The sequence below is a fragment of the Nannobrachium achirus genome, assembly GCF_963921795.1.
Source record: "Nannobrachium achirus genome assembly, chromosome: 24".
Taxonomy (NCBI): Eukaryota; Metazoa; Chordata; class Actinopteri; order Myctophiformes; family Myctophidae; genus Nannobrachium; species Nannobrachium achirus.
The window spans coordinates 6,175,163-6,194,354 of record NC_137831.1 but is presented as its reverse complement, the minus strand read 5'-3'; the positions used below and the strand labels follow the sequence as shown (position 1 = coordinate 6,194,354).

Sequence of the window (19,192 nt, the reverse complement as noted above, 5' to 3'; positions counted from 1 at the left end):
ATGGCGTCCCTGGGTGGGCATTGATTGATTATTGATTATTGATTAGTAATTGATTAATTAAATTCGTGTCCACTGCCACATAAAGAATAGCCGAGAGACCCTTGGAGTATGGTTATTTACTACAGAAGTAAAGGATAGTTAATATTATCAAGGCTTAAGTGCTTTTATCCACAAAACTCCCCACAGCGTCGGAGATTTTGAACAGAGTGAAGTGGAGGTCGGTCCGTACAGCCGACGGCCAGTAAATCGGTAAAAACATCTCCATCAGGAACTAGGTAAAATAGCAGTTGAGAACATCTAATAATATTATAACAACCTTTGCGACCAACCTAAGTTATATGGGCGTGGACTCGCCAATCCCACCGCCGCAAATAACTACCTCAATAACTACCTCTTAGATAATGCTACCTCAGGGAGCGGTCGGCAGGGCGAGCCCACATTGGCTCAGCTTAGGTTGGAGAACTCGGTAATAGTAGGATATTGACCAAGTTCGCAAGACCAGGTGAGCACTGAGAAATGGCCGAAGCTTCGGGTTGTACACCCCTAGTTAGGCATGGAGAGGTTGCGCCAAGGCATGGGACAGGTAACTGTTGTTCTCGTAAGGAGATGCCCTTTGCCTTGGAGTGTGCCAGACATGAAGTGTTGATCTGTGTAGCGCCAGGACGGTCCCCGCCACCTGGGGACAGTGGAGTTGGAAAGAGTGCCAGCGCCGGTTAGGCGTATCCGATGGTGTGGTGAAGTTGGCCAGGGAAGGCTTCACGCAAGCCTCTCCTTCGCCCTGGTGGCGAGGCCTTTACCTTTGGGCCCAAGGGGGGACCCAGGGAATGTCGAGCATTGGTTTGCCCGGGGTGCTACGTCCTGTATGGACTGTGCATCGTCCTGGCAGTCTATCCTGTTATGACCGCTGGAGCTGTGGTCAGATGTTCTTGCTCATGGTTGGGCATTGCCCTGGCCGAATGCAAATGCCAGAGGGGGTGTTAGGGGTCCTGACTGTGACCCCAAGAATATGGCCCCCTGTCCTTTGAAACCATATGCACTGTATGTACTGCATAGAGGAGAAGCACGACCAGGTCATTTGCCGGGGGGACATGGAAGATGACGTCCTCTTCGGTACGGACCCTGCGGAGCCTGGCTTGCTCGCTGAGGACCCGCCGGTGGAGAACCGGAGTGGCTCTGTCACTCCGGCACCTATGGATGAGCCTGTTGAGCTTCCTGGACCCTCTGATGGGGTCTGGGAGTTAGCAATCATGCCTGCATTAGAGTCTCTGTCTGACGATGAGGACTCTAATATGCCAAGACTGCAGTTTATGGCACCAATGGCCATAAACTCAGAGATGATGATCTTAAGTTCCCCCAGAATTGGGAGGAGATCGTGGGTATCCGGAGAGGACACCTGCCCCGGAGGGAGCCGTTCATGATGCCCCCCTGGGATGACTACTGGGTGATGAAAGCCGCTTCCATCAAGACATCTGTGATCCTCACACGCCTGGTCGGAGACAACTGGCACTCCATCAACCCCGCCTGTGTGTCCATCTTTAAAGTCACGGAGGAACAGGTGCGTTCCCAGCACGGCATGGTGTGGGCTACCGTCGAGACACAGGCGGCTGGCCAGAACCGTTTCGGCTGTCTGGGGGCTGTCTTTGGATCTGAGGGAAGTTGGCTAAGCCCCAACTGGGGATTCGGAAGATCGCCCGAGACACTTCACTCTACTCACCTGACTCCGTGGTGGCTGCGGATGAGAGGATCCAGGGTGCCAGAGGGGGTGTTAGGGGTCCCGCCTGTGACCCCAGGTGTATGGCACCCTGTCTTTTGGAACCCTGTGCACTGTGTCTGCTGAGTGGAGAGAGAGAGGCATCCAGCTCCAAGATGGCCTTGGACTGGAGATGACTCATCAAATGCAGCTGGCCACGCTAACGAGCTGTTATCTTCTCTCTGTCTGGGAAACCAACCTTGGACTGAGCGTGAGTGAGACAGGTGCCCGTCCCTCCCTAACGTTCGGGCCGTGCTGTTATCTCTTATCACGTCAACATGAGATATGACATCCTGGGAGAGAGGTGTTTCCCAGAAGCTTCTGATGTGAGAACGGACGACTCCCCAACCTGGCATGGATGGGGGAGTCTAGCCTGACCTTCACCGTCTCGATTATGAAAGGATGTGCGTGTTAGTGCATGCAGAAGTGCGTGAGAGCGTGCAAACGTGTGTGTGCTAAAATATGTTCTGTGTGTAAATCACGTCACTGTGACTGCAACGGACTACTGTATAAAGGAGGCTGCTTCGTGTCTCCTGGTAGTTGTACTTGTTTCTTGTCTGTCTTTTTGTAGAGTTGAGTTGTTGCAGCTATCCCCGGCCCGTTAGGGGTCGGGGATGGACCTTTTTGTACTTAGTGCAATTTCTGCACCACTTGTTCCTGTACTTAGAGAGACTTTGACTCTGTTAGATTCTCTGTTTTTAGTCAAGTACTTATATTGTACTTCTTCATTATTTCATTGCCAATTACTGTATTGGTGGTTTTATATTTTGTAACTGTTTTTACCAGTAAAGCTTTTTTATTCACTTTTATCTGGTGTCTGTCTGAAGTCATTTTTCAAGAGTTAACAACTTTTTAAAGGTTTGACTTTCTCTCCTTCCCTACGGGGAAGGCTGCACTCATGGGAGGAAGGTTTTGAACACCTTCAGGCACTCGAAACCATCTCCTGGCTGTGGGACTGATTGAGACTTTTGGTAAGATTCAACAAGAGTATTAGGTTAAAAGTCTTTTCACCCTATCAGAAGCCAACTCAGCGCGTGCTGAGCTGGTGGGCGAGCTTGACAGATAAAGCACAAATCTCCAAAACCCCTAACCGGATGAACTGATGTTCACTCTGGACGGTTTGTGCTAATAAGTTGAGCTGCGTCTCTCCCGAGCCCTTGGCGAGAGAAGCTACAAGTTCAGACTCACACTTTACACTGTCTTTGTGGTTTTGCATTCTCCATTCAGACCTAAGGTCTACATTTCTAAAGTAAGGTGCATATCTTGGTCTCTAAAATAAATAGTCGCTGTAGAAAGTAATAATATTCACCAGTTAAAGAGGGTCTCATTGATAGCTCAGCTTTCATTCAGAGAAGTGTATTTATGTTAGTGTTAAATATGTATATGTATATGTGTAATAGTAGGTTTACACAAGCAAGGAAGGTTATTAAAACTGTTTGTGAACTTAGTACACCTACATAGGTTTACACAAATGGGAAACTGTTTGTGAACTTAATACACTTAATGGGTTTACACAAATGAGAAATTGTTTGTGAACTTAAAGGTGTAGTGTAGTGACAGTGTTTCATTTTAAAAAGATCCGGTAACTTCTTGGGCTTAGGACCTGGGAAGGGTTCCGGGCGGCGTGAGGAGTACTTTAAAAGGTGGAAGAGTACTCAGTAACTCAAGCTCATTACACTATCTATCTATCTGTATGACAAAAAGTTGATTGTTATTATGCAATTCAAATGTTTGATCCTCACTATACCACTGTTATTGTGTCCATATAACATTAAAGGAGTAGTTCACCAATTTTCAACCTGTCTTCATATAATAGGTCCTCACTAATGCTCATGATAAAATATCACAATTTTTTTCTACTTAGTCCAAGTCTCCTAGGAGAGCTGTGGGAAGTTCAGAATCCATAGTCTTGTGACATCATCATTTTCCAAAAAAATGTTTTTTATCAATATTAAAAAAGGAAAGAAAAAAAAGATTTTTATTATTGCGAGAACAATGGCTTCCACTTTAAAATTGCAACTTTTCAGGAATAGAAAGCCTGCAGTTTCTATAAGCTGGATTGGAAATCGATGATGTCACAAGACTATGGGTTTCTGACCTGCCCACAGCCCTCCTCTGAAAAAAAGAAAAAAAAGAAAAAAAAAGAAAAGCTATTTTTGAGTGAGGATCAATTATATGAACATAGGTTGAAAAGTGGTGGAGTGCCCCTTTAAGATAAGACAGCCCATTATTGATATTTCAAGGGAGAAGGGGAAAACAACACTATGAATGAACCAGTTAAGCCCCAGTAAAAGTTTGGTGAAAATAGCAGATCTACAGCCTCACACTGATGCATTGTGAGTCATTTTCACTGGCTATTGATATATCATTTTAATATACCTGCTATACAAAGCAATGCAATGTGGTTAAAGGGTGGTTGTGGTTAATTCGTTATTGTAATATGTTTTGAAATAATCAAAATCTACAATGTAACTAGTGGGCTAACTAACGTTTTCAAATAAATGGAGTGGAGTAAAAGTAGGCCTACAATATTTGGATATTTGAATAAGTGGAGTAGTAGGCTATAAGCAGTGGTGTGATATGGATTTTAGAAGTGGTGCCCCTCTAAATTCATGACGTGTTGATTCATGTGCGGGCATGTGAGGCGCCGCGCGCGTGCATGCAGCTAAATAAGTGTGGCCTCGTCGAGCCCAACCAAGCCCACGGCATCTCACCCCTGCTTAGCTATAAGTAAAAGTATTGGAAATGGCAATATGCCTACTCTAATAAAGATACAGACTACAGTATTCAAGTAAATGCTCTTAGTGACTTTACACCACTGACTGTGCTACCAGTTTAAAAGTTTAGGAGCACCCAACAAAATGTAAAGAACATTATCATGTATGATACAGTAAGTCACGTGGTCTGTCTGAAAACAGTTTCACACACGCACGCACGCATGCACGCACGCACGCGCGCACACACACGCACACACATACACACACACACAGACACACACACACACACACACACACACACACACACACACACACACACACACACACACACACACACACACACTGAATCATAGACAGATTACTGTCGGCTGGTCGTGGCGCTATGTACTGTATGTCTTTGAGCGTGTGTGTGTGTTGTGACTGTTTTGAACACCTCTCCATCTCATTCACCTTTTGCCCTTTAACCTCTAGAGTCACTCACATACTCACGCATGCATGTGTAGTGTAATTAGTTCAAATAAAATAATAGAGGGTATAGCATGCATGAAGTGAATAGCAAATCAAGCTGCAAAGGGAGTGGCAAAGTGAATTTACCGTTGTTTAATGCAATCAGATAGGACTTTTCTGTTTGGATGTATGGGCTGTCAAGGACAGAAAGTAGTTTTTTGCCACTCATTAGGCATTCCTGCATAACTTCTGGGTATGATGATGATGTCACGTGCATACCCTCTATTGAAACTTTAACTCTACTTGTGCAAAGTACCTGATCCCTGAATATCCAATTAACCTTCTCTTCTCTTCTCTTCTCTTCTCTTCTCTTCTCTTCTCTTCTCTTCTCTTCTCTTCTCTTCTCCTCTCCTCTCCACTCAGGGTTCCCCTCCCCTCCCCTCTCCTCAGGATTCGGGGTTCCACGCTTCCAGGAGACAGAAGTACCCCAACGTGTTCAAGCTTCACCTGCTGGGGCAGCTCCTCATCAGGGTGAGGGTCTCGGAGGACGTGAGGAAGGTTCTGATGGGGGAGCCCACCCTGATGAGGGTGGACTCTGCTGGGGCCAAACGGAGACATCGGAGACAAGGTGATTCTTAGGATATTTCAGAAATCTCTGAAATATGCCGTCCTTGCTAAAAAGGAATACATCCTAGTGATGTGTAATTTGTAAAGCCAGCCAGATCTGTTCAATGAACCTAACTCACTGTAGACAAAACCTTATGGGGCTTGACTGAAGTCAACTGCAGTTGTTTGGCTTGATTTTTTTCAAGCACATTTTTGGACACTGCTCCTAAAGAATTTGCCCTAAATTCACGCCAATCGGTACACACTTGCTCTACACTCATGTCATCAACATGGATCTGTCCCATTTAGCGCCACCTTCAGGCCGATTTTTTCAAACACATTTTTGGACACTGCTCTTACAGATTTTGCCCTAAAATCACGCAAATCGGTACACAGTATGTCTACGCTCATCTCATCAACATGGATCTGTCCCATATAGCGCCACCATTAGGCCGATTTCTTCAAACACATTTTTGGACACTGCTCCTACCGATTTTGCCCTAAAATCACGCAAATCGGTACACAGTATGTCTACACTCATCTCATCAACATGGATCTGTCCCATACAGCGCCACCATCAGGTCAATTTTTTCAAACACATTTTTGGACACTGCTCCTACTATTTTGGCTAAAATCACGCTGCGACCTAACGGTCACTTATCTCCCAATTAGGGAGTCTTACTGTGTGAAAAAAAAATCTATGGAGGTTTTCTGCACTGCTAACTAATAAGCCCCGTCAGAAGACTCTGTCTGAAGCTCACCGGGACACATTATTATTCTGTCTGATAAACCTTTCATTCTACTGTATCTCATTGCTGACTGCTTTATCTGTTCAAATTGACTGAAATAATCTTCTCTCCACAGCTCAACAAGATGTGACTTACATTCCACCACAAGGAATGCGAGACCTTCGCCTGCTTCCAGATACCAGCTCTGTTACTGAACCCATCACTGGCATCCTGTGGAAACATGGACCCAATAAAGCAGCAGAATGGGATCTGGGTTTTGGTCCTGATGTGGATTACTACGGGACATTAAAAAAACTAACAGAACTGGATAAAGAAACTGGACAGTTGGTCATCAACAATATGACCATAGAGGATGGTGGAGAATACTCTGTGCACATCAACGGTCGACTGTTGAACAAGACTTACATGGTTAAACAGATGAGTGAGTATGAACTGTGTCCTGTGAAGATCATGTGTCATCATGGGTCTATCAGAATATACAATGTTTTCTGTCCACAAAAATGTTTATTTGAATTGAAGTTTTAGTTAGTAGAGTGTAGGGGTGGGCGATATGGCGATAATTATCGTATCGGCGATACAGCTTTGCCACGATATGCTTTTTCAGAGTATCGTTTCTCTCGTGATACAAACAGTCTCAAGGCTCTGGATACAGCGAGTGCACGTTCTATGAGTCGCAGCTCTAGTGCTTAATTTATACTTCTATAGTACGGTGGTGTAATTCGCCAAAAAGAACAGATCTACAAGCTATAACGTGTCGCGGCTCAACGTGTCATATAGCGTGAGGATCTGTCCCCTGCTTTCACAGCCCCTCCCCCGGGCAGCACGCAGACAGGCTACAGTGTCTACAGCACTACAGTTGTGATTGTGCAGGAGCACGGCACAGTGGTCCACGATTTAGTTTCACTTTCACGGGACTTAGTAAAGCAGTGATGCAGCTTGGCCTGCATTCTCTGAAGCATATTTTTCATAATGGATGCATTAAACTAACAGGACGCAAACTACTTATCCGTCCTGCTATCGCTATCAGCCATCAAAGCTGAGCTGTGCTGGAGTCTCCTCTCCATAGCTGTGTGTTCTGGCAGTATCGATGAGATGATTTAGATCACCTTGTAAATCCATGCTTCTGTTTTTATTAACTACAAACAAGTAGCTATTTGCCGCTATTTGTAAAGTGCTTATGTTTTCACCATTGATGCATGCGTGTGTCGTCGCGAATTGCGGTGAAATCGTCGCGTCTATTTTGCGTCTATTACATAATTGGCTTAGTTATAAAAACCATGACATTATTGTTAGTAGAAAAGCGAAAAGCTAGGATGATAATGAGAGTAATTCTCTAAAAAGAAAGCTTGTATCATAACAAACCTCCTGACTTTGGTTGGTCATAAGGTAATTTGTTTTCCCTAAAGTTTCAATGGTATGGCATGGGTTGTTGTCAACCTGTGGGTCGAGACCCTCAGAGAGGTCCCGCCAAATTGTTTTGAATATAGCCGATCTACAAGCTCACAACACTCAAGAAACATTTTAAGGGAACCCATAAAACATTTCTGGGACCCATTTGAATAACCTGAACCATCATCACACCAACTAGTAAATATTTTGAGGTAAAAAATGATAATTGTTTTAACAAAAATCTGAATGTTATCATTAAAAAAACATAGAGTAGGCTATCTATCTTTCTATCTGCAGCATAAAAATGAATAGATTATCTATAGAATATCTGTGTGGGTCTAATAAACCAACCATAAGGTAATTTGCTTTCCCTCAAGTTTCAATGGTAAGGCATGGGTTGTTGTCAACCTGTGGGTCGAGACCCCCAGAGAGGTCCCGCCAAATTGTTTTGAATATAGCCGATCTGCAAGCTCACAACACTCAAAAAACATTTTAAGGGAACCCATAAAACATTTCTGGGACCCATTTGAATGAACTGAACCATCATCACACCAACTAGTAAATATTTTGAGGTAAAAAATGATAATTGTTTAATCAAAAATCTGAATGTTATCATTAAAAAAATCATAGATTAGGCTATCTGTCTTTCTATCTGCAGCATACAAATGAATAGATTATCTATAGAATATCTTTGTGGGTCTAATAATCATAATAAACCTAAAAACCCGCTTAAAACAGTATCGTGATAATATCGTGTATCGTGATACTGCATGAAGCATATCGTGATAATGCTTTTTTCCAGTATCGCCCACCCCTAGTAGAGTGTGTGGGGCTGGGAGATCCAGAAAAAAAGGAGAAAAAGAAAGAACTAACAATGGGAAGATTATGTTTTGTCTGTTACTTTTGTGATGCTGAAGATAATCGGTGCTCTGCTCTATTCTACAAAGCTGTAAACCTTTCTTAAGATAAATTTGTCTGTTGCATGTGAAAAGAACATGTATTGTGTCTCATTGCAGTGTGACTATGGGTTTAACCATAACGGCACACATACTTGTCAGCAGTGAATCCCATATTGTTTGACGCTGGTGGGTGTGTTGATAAAATGCAAACTGTGTTCAAATTGTGAATCCCTCTAGAACAGTCTGGTCTACCGTGATGATGATTTTGAGAAAAGTAAAAACCTACAACATTCAATGATGCCACTTAACAGCTTCTATAGAAAATGAATATAAATATATCTGCACCATAACCCTTACCTGAGGAAGATCACACAGCCAACATGTGTTTGTTTTAACTGAAGTCTGGAGACAACATCAGGAGTAAGTTGTCTTTATTCTGTTTCCTCAACAGAGAAAGTCCCAAAGCCACTGGTGGCCACCAAGGCACCTTGTGATTCTAACTCCACCAGCTGTGAAGTGCACTGTTATGGGGACGTCACAGAGTCAGGGCCAGTCACCTATCTCTGGAAGAAAGATGAAGGTGAATGGATGGTGTCTGACTCTGGACCAAACTCTAATCGGCTGATTGTCACCAGGGATGAAGATGGGAAAGTTAAAACATTAACTTGTGAAGTGAAGAACGAGTTCAGCATGGAGCGGAGTAATCCTGACCGCAACTATCTTTATCATGAAGGTATGTAGTTTACTACACCATGTGAACACATTTAATCACTGTTACATTCTTTATCATGAAGGTATGTAGTTTACTACTGTGCATCATGTGAACACATTGAATCACTGTGTTACAGAATGCAGTGTTGACATATTGTGGCTCCTAACACAGAAATCATAAAACTTCTCCACAGGACCCAAACCTACAACCAAACCTACACCCACGGGCGGCATTGTTGGAGGCGTTATCGTTGCTCTCATCGCTGCGGTTGTTTTGGTGCTGGGGGTGATATTTCGTGGTAAGTTTCTCATCAGATTTTAAGTTACACATAACATAAAACATGCTTAGTTACTGCTCAGCAATGACATGCAATTATGCAAGATTAATCTTTAGGAGATCAAACAACTCCCTTTAGTCCTTGCTGATACGCGTGCCGATCGGTCGCATACTGTAGATGTATGTGACCATGTATGGGCATAGCAGTCGGATCTGTGGCTCTGGACAACCGGTATCTCTTCTCTATACAGTATGTGCCTATTTATGGGCCTATATAGGTTTGTTTATGGTTATGTTTAAGTCACAGTGATACACCTACCGTATATATGGGCATATTGGCTTTGTTTATGGTTATGTCTGAGGTCTGAGTCATAATGATGTGGGTGTGGTCTGCCCAGCCACCCTGACATTAGCCAATTTTAATATAGGACATGCGTGCATGCAGCGGGTATGCATACCGTATACGTGTCCACTCCAAACAAGCCAACAGCTGAAACCTCATTTCGCTGTTATGTTATCATTGTATTTGAATTTCTCAGATCGTATAACAAAGATGTTTTCTTCACTTCTTCGGTCTGAGTCTGTGGCGGATGTGGAGCCTGGAGGTGAGTGAGTTTGAGAACTTTATTTGAGCAGTTGTGATTTTGCCTGATTGCACATTGGCACTCAAAGAATGCAAATTGTGTATACATTTTTTTTTAAATACTAAGCTCAAAACATGTTTTTGAAATTTGTTGTATGATGAAGTATATTTGGCTTAAATGATAATCTGCCATTAAATGGAAGACTTCCATAGATCAACAGCCAAAGCAGCAGACACACGATAGAAATACCAAGATTCTCATTGGAGGAACACATGTACCATAACATGAACTTAATGATGTCCTCTGTTCTTTGGTCATTTAGAAACCACAGTTGAAACTCCTACTCCTTCATATCAACCACAACTCAAGTCTATTGTGAAGGAGAGGTTTCTGTGTTTGTCAGACTGGTTTGGGGAAAAAAGTCTCCTGAATAAGATCTTCACAGAGGTTTACATCTCACAGGGAGAGAGTGGAGAGGTCAATAATGAACATGAGGTCAGACAGATTGAAACAGCATCCAGGAAACCAGCTGGACCAGAAAAAACAATCCCATTAGAAGACATCTTTAAGCCTTTACCTGGACAAGATGAACATATCAGAACAGTGATGACAAAGGGAGTGGCTGGTATTGGCAAAACAGTCTTAACTCAGAAGTACGCTCTGGACTGGGCAGAAGACAAAGCCAACCACAATGTTGAATTTGTGTTTCATTTCACTTTCCGAGCACTGAATTTGGAGGAGAGTATAAATTACAGCTTGGTGGACCTCCTTCATCACTTTTTTGATATAACCAATGAAGCAGAGAGATCCATCTTGAATGGATCCAATGTTGTCTTCATCCTTGATGGGTTAGATGAGAGTCGGATTCCTCTACACTTCCAGAACAATGAAATCTGGACTGATGTCACAAAACCAACCTCCGTGGGCATGTTGCTGACAAACCTCATCAAGGGAAACCTGCTTCCCTCTGCTCACATCTGGATAACGACACGACCTGCAGCAGCCTCGCAGATCCCTAGAGATTATGTTGACAGGGTGACAGAGGTTAGAGGGTTCACTGATCACCAGAAAGATGAATATTTCATGAAGAGATTCAGCGATGATGAGAACAAGGCCAGAACAATCACCTCACACATCAAGACATCACGAAGCCTCCACATCATGTGTCACATCCCGGTCTTCTGTTGGATCACTGCTAAAGTTTTGGATAACATGTTGAAAACAGTCACTGAAAGAGTCATGCCAAAGACCCTGACTGCTATGTATATCCACTTCATAGATGTTCTGTTCAAACAGAAAGATGCCAAATATGAAACACAGTCTTTGACAGACAACCGTCAAGTCATTCTGTCTCTTGCAAAACTGGCTTTTGAACAGCTGAAGAAAAAAAATGTGATCTTCTATGAAGAAGACCTGAAACAGTGCAGTATTGAGAGCAGTGGTGCAGCGGTGCTCACAGGAGTGTTCACACAGATCTTTAAAGAGGAACATGTGTTCCACAAGGAACATTACAGGAAGGTGTTCTGTTTTGTGCATCTGAGCGTTCAGGAGTTTCTGGCTGCTCTTCATGTCTTCATCACATACATGAACACTGTCAACCTACTGTCAGAGCCACAAACAACATCATTTGCAACTACCATAAATCACCTCTATCAGAGTGCTGTAGATGTGACCTTGCAGAGTCCAAATGGACAGTGGGACTTGTTCCTCCGTTTCCTGCTGGGCCTCTCATTGGAGACCAATCAGGCTCTCTTACAAAGCCTGCTGGGACATACAGGAAGTAGATCACAGACCAACCAGGAAACAGTCAAGTACATCAAGGAGAAGATCTGGAACAATGGTTGTCTAGAGAGAAGCACCAATCTGTTCCACTGTCTGAATGAGATGAATGATGATTCTCTAGAAGAGGAGATCCAACAATCTCTGAGTTCAGGAAGTCTCTCCACACAGAAACTCTCTCCTGCTCAGTGGTCAGCTATAGCTGCCATGTTGCTGTCATCAGGAAAGGATCTGGATGTGTTTGACCTGAAGAAATACCAAGCTTCAGAGGAGGCTCTTCTGGGGCTGCTGCCACTGGTCAAAGCCTCCAGCAGAGCAGTGTAAGTTACTAAGTGCACTGATAACTGGATACATATATTATTATGATCGTTCTGTTAAAGAAAAGAAAATTAATTCAGCATTCCTCATATGACAAATAGTGAACATGTGAGCTTGTAGATATGCTATTTTCGCAATTGTTGAAAAAGTTATAATGACATGACATGCCCAAAATAGGGAGGTTATAACTAGCTGTAACTTCCAAGAGAGCATAAGATGAAGTTCATTAAAATCAGCAGAAGTGTTCTTAAACTAGTTCAACATATCCAAGACAGTCCAAATTACCTTGCTGAAATATCAACTAACCTAACTGTGCACGTGCGTGCGTGCGTGCGTGCGTGCGTGTGTTTGTGTGTGCCAGGGCTGGATTAACACCTCAGTGTGCACGCAAAATATTTGTAGGCATATGTAGGCATGTATGTTCTTCTTCTTCTTCCTCCTCATTGTCTTGTTGTTTTTAATGTGTAAATAGGGAACTTTATTATGGGGAAAAAACGGTGTATTTTCCATTTTTTAAATGGGTAAAAATAGCACGTTTTTTTACACATTTAACGGTTATCGGTTACTTAACCAATACGGCTTAACGGTGACCGGTTAAGAAAAATGCTCCATTTGGCGATCCCTAGTACATACAACAGAATTATAGAAAACAGAAGCAATGTTTACAATTTATTTTGCTGACAGATAGACTTGCAAAGAAATGTATGTAACGGGAATGACAACATAATGACGGACAATCGTATCTTGTCCGTCCTCCCGTCCTTCTGTACAGGAAGTGATGTCAAGTGACATCACCTCATCAAAGATCAAACCCTGGATATCCATACTGTCACTTTGACATCACAGGTGATATCACAGTGACAGTCCTTATATATGGGTATCCCTTTTATGCCCATTTATGAAGATCCCTGATGTCATTGCTATATCACTGGCCAGATGGCAATGGCATGGCCCATATCTGTGTGGCTGGTTCAGATAGGGATCTCCATGTATGGGAATAAAATATATTGTATGTATATGGATACATATTAATATTAACTTTTTCCCTGCCAGATGTTGTTATTTATTATTGGGTTTTGTGCCAGCAAAAGCACCTTACCTTTGCGATGATATAGACAAAGATGTATTCATATTTTTTGAATTTTCTCCTTAAAGAGGTGTACCGTGGCTCTACCAGCAGTAGGGGGCAGCCTCATGCAAGAATTAATGTGACAATGGTCTCAGATAGGTTCTCGCTTGTCAAGGCTGCTCAAGGCTGCACAGTCGCTACAGAGCAATAGATCCAGAGAAAATAACAAGGAAGAGTGTTGTTACTCCATTGATGCTAACGTCCAGTGGGATTTTGAGAGTACTTTTACGGGGGAGCTATTTCAACGGTACACACCCTTGCGACCCCTCATCAGGTTACAGACATCAAACCAAGGTACAAAAGAACGAGCCAAAGAACGTACAATTGGCATTCCGCCGCCGTCAAAAATGGGGTGAACGGGAACGTTCAAAGCGTTGATAGAGTTAATAAAGGATAACATTAAATAAAAATCCATATATGGTCATTCCCAGAAACAAAGTCCATGTCATGCTCATATATGGAGATTTCTGATGTCATCAATCCCAGGCTGAAAACATTGATATTAGGTCCATATGTACCGTATTGGCCCGAATATAGGACGATATTTTATTCTAATAAACATATCCTCAAAATAGAGAGTCGTACTATAATGGGGCGTTAGACTTTTCACCGGGGAGATGTATGCCGCGTCCAAATTTCGCTGCGCAGTTTGTAGACAGTGTACAGTAAATCACCGTAACAGCACGCTTGGGCGATTTACCGTACACTGTCTACAAACTGCGCAGCGAAATTTGGACCCGGTACATTTCACGTTCCGTTTGGCAAGTCGGATGACTTTGGCATTGAACTTACCGAGGCGCGTGCGTGTGCGTTGTCCTCGCGAACATCGGCGTGGATGGCGGCCGCACATGAGATCTTTAGCGTGGAAGTTTAATCCAAACAGTAAATGAAGCCCAATGAAGCTAATGGTGGCAGCCTGGTAGCCTGTTTACAGTGGAGAGTCGCATCTGAATGACGAAACGAGCCGCTGAGCTTGATGGGAAATGTAGTGTTTTTTATTCCCCAGCAGTATGCTGTGTGGACTGTATTCTATTCTGATACACATTATGAGGAGCTGATTTTCAGTATGAATTGGTTAATGCAATACAATACAGCAGAATGTTATCTCTGTATGAGCTTTTCTATGATGATTTTCCAATAAAAACGTTTTTCTTTATAAATAACCTAATATATAATATATAATATTTATATTTTTTTCCAAAAATGATATTTGAAAAATAGGGGTCGTCTTATAATCGGAGTCGTACTATATTCGGGCTAATACGGTATATGGATATGGATATATATTAATAAATGATAAATAAAATCCATTTACAGTGTGGGCATTCCCAGATGATGCCCTGTTAGGGTACCCCCTTATGCCCATATATGGAGATCCCCAGGCATCAAACCCAGGCCCTAAGTCGCCAAGGCCCTGCTTGGCTTTACTAATTAACATACATTGTATGCCCATATATGGAGATTCCTATATTATCAATATTAACTCATACAGTGCCAACATTTGGTGAACATTGGGGGGCTCAAAAATGTATTTTAAAATATATCGTCGGACCATGTAAAATGGCTAGCTGGCTAGCGTAGGACGAGCCAGGACCACCCACGACTCTACAAGCAGCTCATCAGGGTAAGTCAATTAATAAAAAAAAAAATGTTTTGGATTGAAATAAAGCCGAACATGTTCGGGATAGGCACAGAATGAGTTAAGGACATATCTTGGAATACCCATATTTGGTAATGACCATATATGGGCATGTTTTGACATAACATTATTGACTATCATCATCTCCATATTTGAGTAACTGGTCCCATATACATCACTGGCCAGATGGCCAAGAATTGGCGTGACCTCGCCCTTTGCATGGCACCCTGAGGTGTCTTACTAGTATCAGATATACATGACTAATTACTGATTATTATTATTATATTGATTTCATCCACAAACGTTTGTTTCTCCAGGCTGAGTGGCTGTAACCTGTCAGAGAGATGCTGTGAGGCGTTGTCATCAGTTATCTCCACCTCCTCTAGTTTGAAGGAAATTGATCTCAGTAACAATGATTTGACCGATTCCGGAGTGAAAAAACTCTCTGAAGGACTGGGGAGTCCAGACTGTACACTGGAGACACTCAGGTCAGTATTCCTGAACATGTACAGAACCCATTCATATCCTGGTTTAAATACAAGTGGAGATTACTGATTAATCGATTCACACACACACACACACACACACACACACACACACACACACACACACACACACACACACATATATATATATAAGTATATATATATATCTCTCACACACACACATACACACACACACACACACATACAGGGGGGCACGGTTACACCAGAGGGGAAATAAAAGATGCATCGATTAACCAAAAACGTGTGTGTGTGTGTGTGTGTGTGTGTGTGTGTGTGTGTGTGTGTGTGTGTGTGTCTAGGTTGTCAGGCTGTATGGTCTCAGAAGAAGGCTGTTCTGCTCTGGTCTCAGCTCTGGGATCAAACCCCTCCCACCTGAAAGAGCTTGATTTGAGCTATAATCACTTGGGAGACTGTGTGGAGCATCTCTCTGCTGGAGTGGAGGATCCAGGCTGGGGATTGAAGACTCTCTGGTAGGGAAAGACACGCTGCCACTCAGTGCCAATGGCTTCTAGTAGGTTTAGAGGAGGGAAATCATACTCTGATACTGTATAGCAGGGCTTTTCAACTGTTCTGTGCCCTAGACAATTTGAAGAGTCCCTTTCATCAATTCTGAACACTAATATGAATTCTGGTGATTAATGTGAAAACGCACTCTCCTTTGAGACTCCACTCCATCACAACATGGTTGATGCCTACCATGTCTGTACTGACTGACAGACAGTAAAGGATCACATGTATTTGAGAAAATAACAAAGACAAAACTATATATACAGCAGTAATTACTCTAAAGCAACAGAGAAGCGTGGGTAAATGACTTTAATCTCTTTAAGGGTTCCCAAACTTTTTTGTCTCAGGGCACCCCATGAATATTTTTTTTAATCCGAGGCACCCCTACCTTATAATTTTCACTCCAAGCACCTTATATTTATAGCATATCGTCGTTGTCGGGTGGAAACCTTGTATGTCCAAAACCGTTTTGTATTCATCATCTATAAAATGTACTAAACTAGTGAAAACTGCATCGCGAGGCGTTGTTTGCTTGTAGATCGGCTGTTTTCACTAGTTTTGTGCGACAGTCTTGTATGATGAAGCAGGGCCTTGCTTTACCAAAAGACGTACACATTTAAAACTTGGAGATACAAGGTTTCTGCCCGACAGTGAGGATATTTTAGTGATCATGTTGCGAGGAAAACCTTGAGATAATAGCCACTTTGGTTAGAACTGACTGAAAATAACTTTGTACTTCATGTTTAAAATGATATTTTTTCAAGTGTCCAAATAAATTCTAAATATTATCAAATTATCTCGCGGCACCTCTGGACTGCCGTCACGGCACCCCAGTGCGCCCGTCACCCACTTTGAAAACCCCTGCTGTATAGTATTGTTTAATATTTCATGGTGTAAAATCATTATCAATCTGTTGGGTGGAAACCTTTTTTTTATTATTCATTTAAAAATATAAATAAAATAGTGAGCAATCTACAAACTCAGAACACGTCACAAAGTGCCACGTTGTGAGCTTGTAGATTGGCTATTTTCACTATTTCCACCTTAAATGCTTGTATGACAAAGTAGGGTATAACTATATGAAGAAAATATTATGGAGATACAAGTTTTCTACACAAGAGTGTAAATGATCAATATCACTTGAGTTGCCTGTAGTACACCAAGTCTCTTTACTAAATATAGCAGATCTGCAAGCTCAGATGTGAGCTTGCAGATGTGACTAGGCTGGTATTCAGATGATAGACAAGTCAGTTTGCCAATCATGTGATGTCTCTGTGCTCTGTGGGCCTGTGCTACTGAATGATTGGCCCTCTTCACTCAGTGGCCGCCTAGCCCAAAAACGACTGTAACTATTCTAAAACGGTGAAGAAGAAAAAATATATAATAAGGCCAACCGTGCCTATGCCCGGTATGCCAGATGCCCAGTCCACCCCTGCTTAGGGATACTGATATAAATGTAAGGTACTGTAATGTAATTCAGGATGCTGTGGATGAATACGTTATTTACAGTGGTGACCTGAAACAAATGTGAACCTTTACTATAGACTATGAAGGCCTGACTTTGTCTCTCTTCCTCCCACAGTGTGGACCATGGTGGAAAGAAGAGGCTGAAACCAGGAGTTCTGAGGAAGTGTAAGTGTTTATTCTGTTTCTGTGTGCGTGAGCGTGCATTTGTGCAAACGTGAATGTGTAGTGCGTACCAGTGTGAGAGACAGAGAGTCAGAGAGAGAGAGAGAGAGAGAGAGAGAGACAAAGCAAGAGAGAGAGACACAGCAAGAGACAGAAAGAGACAGAGCAAGAGAGAGACAGAGGGAGAGGGAGAGGGGGAGGGGGAGAGAGAGAGAGAGAGATCTACAAGCTCACAACGTGTTTCATATTATTATTATTATTATTACCCTCATTATTATCATTATCATATATGTTATTATGTTGTATATGAGAGTAAACTGGTGTTGTATTGTATGTTGTTCTCTCATCAGATGTGTGTCAACTCACACTGGATCCAAACACAGCAAACAACAAGCTCTCTCTGTCTGACGACTACAGGAAGGTGACACGTGATGGACAGCATCGTCAGTATCCTGCTCATACAGACAGATTTAAGGACAGTGAACAGGTGATGTGTAGACAGAGTCTGACTGGACGCCGTTACTGGGAGGCAGAGTGGAGTCAACAGGTTTATATAGCAGTGACATATAAAGGAATCAACAGACAGGGTGATGACAGTAGGTTTGGATACAATGACCAGTCCTGGTGTTTGGACTGTAATGGGTACACTGTGATTCACAATAAGAATAAAACTGTCCTCCCTGACAGGCCCTCCCTTCGCTCCGGTAGAGTATCAGTGTATGTAGACTATCCTGCAGGCACTGTGTCCTTCTACACAGTGTCCTCTAAGACACTGACACACCTGTACACCTTCCACACCACATTCACTGAACCTCTCTATGCTGGGTTCTACTGCTCTGGAGGCTCCTCAGTGTCTCTGTGTCAGATATAGGAGGAGGAGGGTCAGGAGGTCAGAGGTGTGTGTGTGTGTGTGTGTGTGTGTGTGTGTGTGTGTGTGTGTGTGTGTGTGTGTGTGTGTGTGTGTGTGTGTGTGTGTGTGTGTGTGTGTGTGTGTGTGTGTGTGTGTGTGTGTGTGTGTGTGTGTGTGTGTGTGTGTGTGTGTGCGTGCGTGCGTGTGTGCGTGCGCACACAGTAACACACACACATAAACACACACATACAGTAACATACACACGCGCGTGCGCCAGTGTTAATTTTGACAACTAAAAGTATTGTGAAAATGTTTGTCCACTACCTTTTTTCACTGACGAAAACTAAATAAAAATGCCAACTTGAATAAAACAACGACAAAATGTATTTACAATTTCATCAACAATAAAAACTAGACTAAAGTGTTCGTGAGGGACCAGTGGAGATCACAGGCATACCCGAGGGAAGTAGGGGTGCTGGAGGTGCGGCCGCACCCCCTCCCCCAGGTCCCACCGCACCCCCTACCGCCCCTCCCCAAGGGGGTTGGGAGGAAAATAAAAATAAATATTCATAAAATAAGAAAATTGCACCAGTGGCATGTAGGGGCTATTGGCTACTTCTATTTCCAGGACAATTTCAAAATAAACATGTTGAATGATCGATTGTATAGATGAAAACGTTAAAATAAAGACTCTTGTTTTGAAATG

At 42.7% G+C, this 19,192-nt stretch overlaps 1 protein-coding gene across 1 annotated transcript; it reads left to right on the top strand.

Annotated features, from left to right (window-relative positions):
- Window positions 1–1,088: 1,088 nt before the first annotated feature.
- LOC308279918 (NACHT, LRR and PYD domains-containing protein 3-like) lies at window positions 1,089–18,507 on the top strand (the record flags this gene model as incomplete). The annotated part of the gene is made up of 12 exons (XM_080720139.1): window positions 1,089–1,229; window positions 1,358–1,750; window positions 5,365–5,542; window positions 6,385–6,690; window positions 9,009–9,290; window positions 9,463–9,567; window positions 10,452–12,228; window positions 15,312–15,482; window positions 15,800–15,970; window positions 17,590–17,639; window positions 17,987–18,083; window positions 18,324–18,507. The coding sequence occupies 12 exons, from the start codon at window positions 1,089–1,091 to the stop codon at window positions 18,505–18,507; spliced, it is 3,855 nt and encodes a 1,284-aa protein (XP_080576265.1).
- Between the last annotated feature and the right edge of the window lie 685 nt (window positions 18,508–19,192).